This window comes from Vespa mandarinia, chromosome 3, assembly GCF_050613455.1.
Source record: "Vespa mandarinia isolate Hongniang chromosome 3, ASM5061345v1, whole genome shotgun sequence".
NCBI classification, from domain to species: Eukaryota; Metazoa; Arthropoda; class Insecta; order Hymenoptera; family Vespidae; genus Vespa; species Vespa mandarinia.
In genome coordinates, this window is record NC_140812.1 from 8442501 (window position 1) to 8455733 (window position 13233).

General features: G+C 26.6%; 1 protein-coding gene across 1 annotated transcript in view; it reads left to right on the forward strand.

Moving 5' to 3' along the window:
- LOC118447797 (G protein-coupled receptor dmsr-1) overlaps positions 1-10934 on the forward strand; it is a 22598-nt gene extending 11664 nt beyond the window's left edge. Inside the window, exon 2 of the mRNA XM_035880167.2 lies at positions 10270-10934. Coding sequence (XP_035736060.1) covers positions 10270-10484 — 215 coding nt within the window. The 3' untranslated portion in view covers positions 10485-10934. The remainder of the gene's footprint in view (positions 1-10269) is intronic.
- Positions 10935-13233: the final 2299 nt, after the last annotated feature.

Below are 13233 nucleotides of genomic sequence, written 5' to 3' on the forward strand. Positions count from 1 at the left end.
TATATATATATATATATATATATATATATTATATATAAGTAAAAAAAACATATTATCTAACTATATATATCTCTTAACTATATATATTGATATTTTTTATTATACATAATTATTATAAAAAGAAAAAAAAAAAGGAACAAATAATTCACATACTAACGTTTAAACAAATTTCACAAATGACACTTTAATAATTAACATTTATTGAACTAAAATAATTAATACTTCTTCACTCGATGATTACGGCAACGTTACTGGCACAGTTCTACGAAACTTTAGCCGATAGCGAAATACAATAACATGTAAAATCCTTGAAATGGCCGGATCACCTTTAAAATTCAAAGTCAAATTTATTCGCAATAAACAAACGATCTGACTTATCTGTCTATATAACCAATGTAAATAAACACACATCGAAAATGGCGATATGACTTATCGGGAATGAGATTTGTTTTGTTCCTTTCTTTCTTTTCTTTTTTCCTTTTTTTTTTTTTTTTCTTTCTATGTACATATCTCTTTTCAAAACGTACATACATTATATCGATCGATTTCGATATTTTCTGCTTTCATCAAACATACAAACACACACACACACACACACACACACACACTATACTAATATATTCCTATACTCGAGATTATTCTGGATAGAGAATCTCATGCTCTCTCTCTCTCTCTCTCTCTCTCTCTCTCTCTCTCTCTCTCTCTCTCTCTCTCTCTCTCTCTCTCTTTCTCTCTATTTTCTTCTCTTCTGCACGAATGACTATTCTAACACTTTGTTAAAATATATATAAATATGCATACATATGTAGGTACACATATACATATACATATGCATACATATGTAGGTACACATATACATATACATATGCATATATATATATATATATATACATATACATATGCATATATATATATATATATATATATATACATATACATATGCATATATATATATATATATATATATGCACATATATGTGTACATATGCATGTTCATATTCCGTCCAATATTGTTGCATACAAAAGAAGGTTTGATTCGAATGATACGATTCAATGGTTTATTCTGATTTACGTTACAACAATAACAATATACGGGATTATGCGATCTCAAAGAAATTTTAAGCAAATCGAATCAATTCGATTGTGTTTTATTATTTTGTTATTTTTTTATTTTTTTTCGTTTTTTTTTTCTACATATAACTCTTCCTATATTTTCACTCTTTCCGTTTCTACTTTGTATCATTAACTTATTCGCGGAGTGTCAATTTATATTTCGTCCCCTTTCTGTAAAGAAAAGAAAAGAAAAAAAAGAAAAAGAATAAAATGAAATAGAAAAGAAAAAAATATGCCATCGAATACATTTGGCACATTTTCGAGGTCGATAATGAAATGATAAACGTAACTCTCTCTCTCTCTCTCTCTCTCTCTCTGATGTGCAATTGGAAAGAGGAGAGAAAAAGAAAGGAAAGGGAAATAAAAAAAGAGGAAAATAGAAAAGTGGAAAGAAAAGAAAAGAGGAAAAAAAAGAAGAAAAAGGCACAAAATCTATTCGTTGGTTCGATACAAACGTGAAAGGAAACGAAGAATTCGAAAATAAAAGTTCTTTGCTTTTTCTCTCTCCCTCCCTATCTCTCTTTTTCACACAAACGCATGCACATACACACGGACGAACTTTTCTCGCAACATACACACTCTCTTTCTTCTTTCTCTATCTCTCTCTCACACACACACACACATACATTTCCTTACGCATGTGTGCGTAACACACATTTTTTTCTCTCTCCTTCTCTCATACACATACTTTTTTCTTTGTGACACGCATACACACACATAAACTTACACACATTCCTTTCTCTCCAATTCTTTTACTAATAGCATTCCAACGGGAATTCTTGTAGAATTTTTATTTGTAAAATTTTGGATTAATCAGTCAAAGACAGAAATGGTAATGGAATCGTTTGTGTGTTTGGTATCAGCATATTCTGTGACGTTGCCATTCGAAATCATTGAAATTTCAAATCGAACAACCGAATGTGTCTACTACGTTATTCTCTGTTTAACAAGGAAAATCCTCTAGTGTGATTGCGAAATACCTATTACTGTTTCGTAGCAGTCAACTTCATACGAACAAAATTTTAACAACATTATTCTTTACATCTCGATTTTTTTTATTATTTATATTGACTTTCTCTCTCTCTCTTTTTCTCTCTCTCTCTCTCTCTCTCTCTCTCACTCACTCACTTTCTCTCTACACTTTTATGTGACATAAATTATTATTAATAATATCGAAAAAATTCGATAAAGTTGTTATGACGAATCGCAAACGAACAATTTTTTAAGATAAATAATGAAGAATTTTGTTTGATTGAAAAATTATTATAATATGTAATAATTAATCAATGATATAATTGAGAATCACTGAGACACTATCAGATGTAGATATATACGTGTCACCATTTATTAGATATACTTCAGCTAACTCTACTATAACATGATTAATTTGTACCGAGCTCTATGGAAACAAATGTTAAATAAAACTTCGAATCGAATCCCAGTAATGTCAGTGATCCTCATTGAAATTGATCGATAGATCGGTAGATCGATAGATAGATAGATAGATCGATAGATAGTTTAACAATTTTAACTCAATTATCAATAGTTATCGCGATTTTTCTTTCCTTTTTTTCTTTCTTTTTATTTATTTTTTTTTTCTTTTTTTTTGTTTTGTTTTTAATACAATGAACTTTTTTTTTTATATAGAATTTTGATTTATAAAATTGCGAGTGAAAAAAAAAAAGGAAAAACCAAAAAATTTTTCGCTTCTTTAATACGACTCATATTTTGCATTGATCCTACGTTCGAAAATTTCTTCCTACGTACGAGTACGATGACTGGAATCACAATAATGTAAGAAAAAACAAAAAAATAAAATAAAATAAAATAAAATAAAACAAGAAAAAAAAAAAGATTAACAACGAAAAAGTAACGACGAGCAACAAATAATACTTTCATTCACTTCTCCTTTTTCTTTTTTTTTTTTTTCAAATATCTACTGAAAATATTTAAAAGACGAAAATAAATCCTATATAAAGATATAAGAAAAAAAAAAAAAAAAGAAGAAAAAGGAGAAAAAACAAAAAACCAAAAAAAAAAAAAATAAAAAAAAGAAAAGAAAAAAACAAAAAAGTAAAAAGAACACGAACTAAAACTTCTGACGTCAAATTTCGTAGAGACAAATTACTGCATCATCGATCATCGATTTTTAACTTTCAAAAAAACGTAAACGTAATATATCACTCGCTCACGTAGTAGACGACCCACGCGCGAGCATTTACACGGACACATGTGAACATGCACATACACGCGCACGCTTTTCCAAGATTGATTTTGAAAGTATAAGAGAATAAACTCATCCGTAAGGAATTTCATTTTAAGAGAATACGATCTAAGAGAATATGATTTAAAATAACACAAATAAAAAGATCCAATCGAGAGATCAAAAACGAAACGACACAAATGTTTCAAATCAAAGAAAATTGAGTCAGATTTAAGTACGTGCTACGATCCTTTATCTGGATATCCGTTCGATTTTATCAACAATATATGAAATTTCAATTGGAGGATGTATCAAAAACAAAAAAGATCTATGATGAAATACTTTATCGATGAAAAAAATATTACGTGCTTTCGTCTTTTACTATAAATAATATAGCGATAATAATAATCCATAATTGTACAGATCCCAAAATTAATATCAAGTCATATTCACTTGGTATACAATTATAAACTTGATACAATTTGAACAAAACTCTCGTTTATACGTAATGAATGAATTTGGACTTTAAAAAAAAAAAACAAAGAAATTACAGTATATTCTTCGTGAAGCCTTGGATAATAATAAATCAATAGTTAAACTATTATTGCCAATTCTGTAAAAAAAAAAAAAAAAAAAAATTCATTAAATGAAACGTACAATGCGAAAATTGTTTCAATTCAGTTCAATGTTGATTTAGGGTGTCCTACATCATCTCACACTATCACACGACTAGAGATAACAACGAATATCAGAAAAAAAATAGTCCGTATAGATTTTCTATGTATATATGTGTATGTGTGTATATGCGCACGCATATGTGTGTATGTGTGTGTGGAAGGATAAATATAATATATATATATGCGTATAACCTAGATCATTATTTCTCAATCTCTTAGAGATTCGCGTTAAATTTTTAATTAACCACAAAATTATACCTTCTATCTTACAACAAAAGCAAGAAAATGAAATTTCTGATATACGTACGTATGTTTGTTCTTGAATAATTCGTAAGATATATTCAATGAAGAGTTAACGTTGAATATTCCTGAGATATTCCACGATAATATTACAGCAATGAAGTCTTTTCGTCGTTTGAAAAATTTCATTTAATTCTTGGTTTTTTTTTTTCTTTCTTCTTTTTTTTTTTTAATTTAATTTTAATATCCAAACCAATATTGGCTTTTTAAAAATAAATTTACAAGATTTTTCGTCCTTCTTCTTTTTTTTCTTTTTTTTTCGTTGACTTTTTCTTTCCTTTTGTTTTTCCTTTTCTGGTTTTTCTTTTTTTTTTTTTCTTTTTTTTCTTTTTTATGATCCGCGTTTTTTTTTTATAACATCGTAAAGAAATCCATATACTATAGCAATGGTGATTATAAACCGAGGATTTATAGGTTGAGAAACGCTGGCCTAGATCATACACATAAATAATATTTCATTGAGTCAGAGAGAGAGAGAGAACCAGTGTTAGATCTTGAATGGAATGCTAAAACATCGGAACAGTTGAGAATTCAGTAGCTCGTCTTGGAGCTTTTCGTCGAAACGCCATAAGATACATTATATAGACTGATATCTATGATATTGTCATTGTTGAGAGTGATAAAGTACATACAAAGGGAGTATGCTAATAGTAGAATATATACCTATGTATATATATATATATATATATATATATATCTACTTAGTTATATACATAGATCGCATACATACATATATACATAATAATTGTCAGAAGACTGAATCTCTGAATCGTATTCATTCGAACAAGTCGAATCGAAAATTTCCTTTTTGAGATATTCCGTCGAGATAAAAAAAAACAAAAAAAAATCCTCATCCCTCATCGCGAAAATATTTGTCAGAAGAGATTTTAATCGAACGAAAAGAAGAAAAAATTCTCAACGTTATTCGAAGGATCTTTTTTACATAATCCTGAAGGATACGAAAGAAGAGAAGGAAGAAAGGATAAAAAAAGAAAAGAAAGGATAAAAGACAATTCTTTACGATCGTTCTCGTTCGCGTGAAAATTTGTTTTAAGTATTTATTTATCTAAAAGAAAAAAAAAAAAAAAAAAAAAAAAAGAAGAAAAAGAAGAGAGAGAGAGAAAAAAAAACAAAAAAGAACATTAAAAATCCTTCAATTCAAGCCAATTTTTAATATTTTCATTTAATAAAAAAAAAAAAAAAAAGAAAAAAAAAGAAATCAATGATCGAACGTGACAATGCGATTTCCGATTAAAAAAAAAAAAAAAGAAAAAAGAAACAACAACAAAACTGCGATAGTCTTCCGACGACTAAATAAAACGAAGTATGGCTAATTAATAAACCGATGGCTCGAATGAAAAAAAAGAAAAAAAAAAAAAAAACAAAAATACGAAAAGAAAATATTCAAGGGTATAAGAAATATCAAATAATGATACGAGAGATAAATATTGCATAAAATTTTTCAACTCTTATTAAATTTCATTCGAGTCGGTCGAATAATTTTCAAGATATGATTTAGCAACGATTAAAAGAGAATTCATTAGCATTGAGAAAACAACGTTTATAAGTTTATAAGTGGGTACTTAAGGTAATAATGTCGACTTCGAACGACTATAATTTCATCGATTAATTTTTTTCTTTTTTTTCCTTTTTTTTTCTTTTTCTTTTTTTTTTTTTTTGAGATTACCCGATAAAAATATTCTCAAGAATAATTTTAAACGATAATACCGTAGAATAAAGATTTCTTTCTTCTTTTTTACCATTGGTTTTTTTTTTTTTTTTTTTTTTGAAATATCGATTTTTTCTCGAAGTTAATAAAAGTGTACTTAACTACTTAATGGGAAATCTCGATTAATATTAATTCCATTCATTCTGATTATCGAAAATTTTCAACTAGTAATGAAAATTGGTCGAGAAGAAAGACTATATATATTCCTTCTTTTTTAAATCGGATGAAATCCATATATATACATATATACCTAATATATATATATATATATATATATATATATATATATACACGCGCATATATATATAAATATACAGATAGCATATATACAGATAGCATATATATATAATAATAATATATATTGTGTATAAATACTTACGCACACAAAATAAATATATACAATACAATACAATATATATATATATATATATATATATATATATATATATACAATATAAATATATATATATTTACAAATATGTGTGTTTATATGTATGCGTATACATTTAAAAGCCAGGTTTTAAAATCGATAAACGGAAATGGTGCCACGAAAGTTACAATGAAAAGTATATCATGACTCAGACGTAATCAGGGTGAGGTTGACTTCTCACGCGATTCGTGCTTGTTATTCTCAATTCTTTTTCCTTTTTTTTTTTTTTCTTCTTTCCCTTTTTCTCTTATTACATCTATCATGATCTCTCTTTCTTTCTTTCTTTTTCTCTCTCTATCTATCTATCTATCTCTATCGTCTCTCATTCTTCCTCATTCTTATCCTTTCTTTCATACATTAAAATACGTATGAATGTCCTATATGTATATCGATATGTAATTTACAGAACTATACGCACCAAATCGCATTGTCATCCGTAGGTATGTAAACCCACAATCCATTTCTAATCCTGATACGATTTTCACCCCTAATCGATCCGGAAAATCCTGAATAAGAGAGAGTACGAGCACCAATGGTACCTTTTGTTCTGCTCGTTAATTCTCGGATTTTCGGAATGTGGAATCTCGTGAACTTCTATTTTGCTTCCTCTCATATGAAAGAAGAAAGTTTGAACGATTTCATTCGAGTAGTCATTATCTCATTCCATAATCAATTTTCTTCCCTCTCTTAGTCGCTCATCGTTATCCAGTCATGAGTACTTGTTTTGTCCTAATTCTTCTCATTAATAATTAAAGCTCGATCTCTATTTCGATCTCTTATGTCGACTTTTTGATTCGTGAAACACGACAAGAATTTTATTTCGATAAATATCCCATTAGAAAACGCCATTATCGTTTTGATTCAAATAATTAAGCATATTTGTTGTGTCCAACGAGAGAGAGAGAGAGAGAGAGAGAGAAAATAGATAAGGGATAATTTAAAATTAGAAAGAGGTGTAGAAAGCGTTGGAGAATTTAAGATTTGTAAAATTGAATGGAAATTTATGGAAAATTTCAAATTAGAAAGATAAAAGAGAAAGAGACGTAAAGTGATAAAGGATTAAAATTATAAAGAGAGTAAGGAAAAAAAGAGAGAGAGAGAGAGAGAGAAAATTACAGGGAATTAAGATTAGAAAGAAAGGAAAAAAGTTATGAAGAAATTAATATTAGAAAGTGAGAAAGATAAAGAGGGAAAAAAAAAATAATAAAAAAATTCAAGATTAGAAACAAAAAGGAAAAGTAATACAATATTTTTAATTAGAAAGAAAGCAAAGGGATAGAAAATTTGAAATTAGGGAGGGAGAGAGAAAGAGAAAGAGAAAGAGAGAGAGAGAGAGAGAGAGAAGAAAAGAAAGAGAAGGTAATGAAGAAATAAAGATATGAAAGAAAGAGAAAGAAAGAAAGAATAAGAAGTTAAAAATTAGAAAGGAAGAAAGAAATTAATAAAAAAACTTTAAATTAGAAAGGGAAAAAAGTGATAGAAAATAAAAAATTAGAGACAGACAGACATAGATGGAAGAAGGAGTTAATGATGATAATAGAGAATTAAAAATTAAAAAGAAGAAACAAAAAAAAGAAAGAAAGAGAGACAGAGAGACAGAGAGAGAGAGAAGATGTATTGAAAAGTTTAGATTTCAAAAGAGAGAAAAAGCGATAGAAAGTTTCAACTTGAAAAGGTAGTAAAAAAAAAAAAAAAAAAAGAAATTAGAAAGGAAAAGAGTGAAACGCAAAATTTTCTACATCGTGTGAAAAAATTGAAAGAAAAAAAAAAGAAAATAAATAAACGAACAAAAAAGAAAAGAAAAGAAAAAGAAAAAGAAAAGAAAATGTCCATCGGAGAATTCTTTTCCATTTTCTTTCTTTTTCTCGTCTTTTTTTTAAATAAGATAACGTTTCTCTAATCTAAATAGATAAATTTAAGTAAAACAAAAAAAAAAAAAAAATCAAATCATCGATACATCATCGTATTATATATTCAATTAGAACATACTTGTGTGTTTTAAACAATACGTGCACGCGCGTGCACACATATTCGTATACATTACATACACACAGAGATATGCTTAATAATAAATATTTGAGAAGGCAGCTGCATCCAGACGGTCAGTGTTGGAACTAATGTTGATCTATTCTTCTCTCAAACGTCGAAAACTTTGGTACCACGTTTTCTATGCAACCCACGCTTCTATTCAACTCATTTGTATATGAACAGTGCATACACACACACACACATAGACACACATATGTATACAGAGGGAAAGAGAGAGAGAGGCACATATCCACGCCTACGTTAGAAACTAAATTTCAACGGGATTACGCGATAACCAAACGACTATTACGTGATTAATTCGCTAAACGGCCGATCAAAAATTATCGATTCTAAAACCTGTAAGATCGTGACACCCGTTATATTTTCCCCGGCTAACTCTTTCCACCGATAAATCGGATCAAATTAATTGTTGGTTTATCATCCGACATATGATAAAGAAAGAAAGAAAGAAAAGAAAAAAAAGAAAAATATAGAAAATGAAAGATCAAGTTTCTGGACGACTGTGATAAAGTCGTATATTAAGCGGTAAATAAAGTGCGCGCAACCCTAATGGCTATGGCTTTGACAAACTTCTATGTTGTAACATAGGATATAACTTCATGCATAAAGTTCGATCGATTTATCTGTATATGTATATGGCGTATATGTATATATGTATATATGTATATATGTATATATGTATATATATATATATATATATGCCTGCGGTTATTTGCTTGCCCCATAATAGAATTTGAGAGAACGATTAGATGAACGAGAGACGTTTACTCCATTAAACTGTTTAATTTAATTATTTATCGTTTAGTGTCATTTGTTAAGTGACAATTTTTTTTATATTTTTTGAATGATTAATTGATTGACTTTTTTTGTTTTTTTTCTGTTTTTTTTTCTGTTTTTTTTTTTCCATTTATTTTTAATTCGAACAAAAAATATTTTAGAATTCTTTTTTTTCTTTCCTATTTTCTTTTCTTCTTTTTTTTTTTTTGTTTTTGTTATTTTCTTCAAAAGCTACCAATATGATGTATAACAGCTGTGATGTTAATTAAAATATATACAAACATACTTATATATTTTGTTTATTTAATTTTACTTTTCTTTTATCTAATTTATCGTATGTTATACTTATTTTTGCAAATTTTTGTTATTATAAATTATACTTATTATATGTGTGTGCATATATATATATATATATATATATATATATATATATATGTATATAATCATTATTTTATATTAATACGCTACAAATAATATAATATTATTGTTATACTATAAGTAATAATACTATACTTATTAAATTACAATTAATATAATTATAATTAAATATTTTAGTATAAAATTATATAATTTATACAAATATAATACTTTTAATATACATATATATATACACATACACACACATGTACATATATATATATATATATATATATATATAAAATTTATATATTTTATATATATTATAATTTCTTATATATTTTTAATAATTATAATATAATACAAGATCAGAGAGACATGAAAGAAAATTAATTTATAAATGATTAAACATTGATATTTCTTAATGTCAAATTAATAATAATATTATTATTACTGTTAATATTAATACATTTTTCTCTTTCTCTCTCTTTCTTTCTCTTTCTAATCAATCTAAACTTTTAATTTTACTTTCTTTTTTGTCTCTCTCTCTCTCTCTCTTTCGCTCTCTCTCCCTCTCTCCCTCTCTTTTTCTCTCTCTCTCTCTCTCTCTCTATTTGTCTCAATCTGTCTTTAGGTGACGTAATAGATATCCTAACACTGATAAATTCGGCGATAAATTTCATCCTTTATTGCACGATGAGCCGTCAATTTCGGACAACGTTCAAACAACTTTTCTGCAGCAAGTGGAGAAATCTCAGTAGATGGATGCCCATACCACAACAACCAATGGATAACAATGGTAACACGGGTGCAACAAATCATACTGTGACACAGGTCACGCAGGTCTAGCAACGAAGAAGAAACCATCAAACATTTTGCTATCCGTTCTAATTCAATCCAATCAACGACTTTCTCTAAGAATTAAATTCACGAAAACTAACTAGAGGAAATATATAATACAATATATATATATATACGAGCCGTTGATTTTGAAAGTGGGGCAAGAACATTTTATGTCATTGCCAGATATTTAATGGTTTGCATTTGAATGACCTTGAAAATATTGGTATGCAGTAATAGACTTATTTTATATTTCTTATGATCTTATTTCATTTCTATTTAAATATGCAATAATGCTTATCAAAAAAATCAATTAAAATGATTAACAAAAAATTATCAAAAATATATAATTTTAGTACGCACCAATGATCTTAGTACGCACTTTCAAAATCAACGGCTCATACATACATATATATCCGTGTATGAGCCGATAATTGATGACATTTTTTTAAATAACTATGAAACAATATATTTACACGTGAAAAAAAGAAAAAAATTCACTTTAGAAGAAATCATTGGAATATATTTTTTTTTATTTCTTTTTTTTTTCTTTTTTTTTTTTTTGTAATTATGCTGAAATCTTTTTTCTTCGTACGATAGTGCCGATTAAACGTAATAACTTTTGTCGGCGAACCTTTCATTTTTTCTTCTTTTTTTTTTTTTCTTTTTTTTTACCAAAAAAGAAAGCTTATAAACAACAGTATATTTATTTACATTTTTGTCTTATAATCGCGTTAATTTTCATTTAAAATGATATTAGAAATTTCCTCCTCTTCCACTTCTTCTTCTTTTTCTTCTTTTTCTTCTTCTTCAGTGAAGCTATTTTTTCTTTGTGATATTTTAAAAGTACGAAAATATTCATGGAAAATACCATCAGATCCATTACACCCTTATTTTTCTTTCCTTTTCTTTTCTTTTCTTTTCTTTTTTTTTTCCTTCTTTTATTTCTCTTTTCCATCGTAAATAGACGGATATCTGACGGTAAAGCAAAAATTCTAAATTTCAACCAGAAGAACACGAAGTATATCGAAGAAGTAGAGCAACTTACTTACTTATTTACTTACTTACTTACCTACTTATTTAATTCATTTATCAAAATAAATAAAATTAGAATTATTATTATTATTATTATTATTATTATTATTATTATTATTATTATTATTATTATTATTATTATTATTATTATTATTATTATTATTATTATTATTATTATTACATTATATGTTTTTCGTACAACTTAGCAAAAATGATTTAAACGGTACGGTTTTAAAACTTTTTCTCCATTTTTCTTTTTTTTCTTTTTTTTTTCTTTTTTTTTCATATTTCTTAGTTCAAACATTAGATCAGATTTAAAATATAAATAATAATATATTGTAATACGAATTTAATTCTAAAGCGAATCTTTTTCATTTCTTCGTTTTTTCTTTCTTCTTTTCTTCGTTTTTTCTTTCTTCTTTTCTTTCTACAATTTTTTTCCTTTCACTCAATCCGTCGTCACAATTATCGGCGCATATTACGTTTATTTTTTCTTTTTCTTTTCTTTTTCTTTTTTTTTTTTTTTTGTTCAACTTGATCGATAATAATATCGAAAACATATCGAAAAGTCGATCGATCCAAACATCGATTAGCTCTTAACAGAGCTGGCCTTTTCTCTATATAAGATCATAATATACGTATGTATTTTTTAAGTCTCTTCGATTGTTTCGAAAATAGAGAGAGAAAAAAGAAAGAAAAAAAAAAAACAAAAAAAAAAAAAGAGAAAAAAGAAAGAACGTTTGTAAATAACGATTGATCGACATATAAAAAAAAAATTGAATGAAATCTATTTGAAATGATTACGAATCAGTGCCCTCTGTTCGTTCGATTTTACAAAATTATATCAAGATTTTATTGTAAAAAAATCCATGAATATCGAACGAATAACGTTAGATCATAATTTTTATTTTTACCATTTTTTTCTTTTCTTTATCTTTTTTTTTTTCTTTTTTTTTTTTTGTTAGAATTTTCATGATATCGTTTATGATAATTTAAAACGATTGAATTTCGAACGATAAGAAGAGAATGCACAATCATTTAGTATATCATATTTTTTTTCTAAGATATTTAATCGAATAAACATATACATACATATTTATATATACCGAGAAAAAGATAGAGATACGGATAGCAATGTGTTTGTCGGTGATTGTCGACACAGGTCAATACAATCCGCTTCAGCTGATTAATATATAGATATAAACACATATACACACACACACACACACACACACATATGTATACATACAGCTATCATGTTTTAATAAGAAATACAATTTCAGCGATAATATAACTTCTCAATGCGATCGTAATTATGGCTCATATTGTTACAAAATCTTACAAAACGAAAGAAACGACAATAATTGTTTACTATATATATATGACTGAAATTTTTTTTCTTATTATTGTTACTATTATTATTATTATTATTATTATTATTATTATTATTATTATTATTATTATTATTATTATTATTATTATTATTATTATTATTATTATTATTATTATTATTGTTATTATTATTATTATTATTATTATTATTATTATTATTATTGTTATTGTTATTATTTACTCACATTGTTTATTTGTTTTGTCTCGCACGTAATGTATATCACGATAACGATAAATGAATTAAATTAATTTTTATACTCTTGTATAATACTCATTTAATAGTTAATTTGTTCTAATGTACAGTATATGCTGACACGCACACACACACACA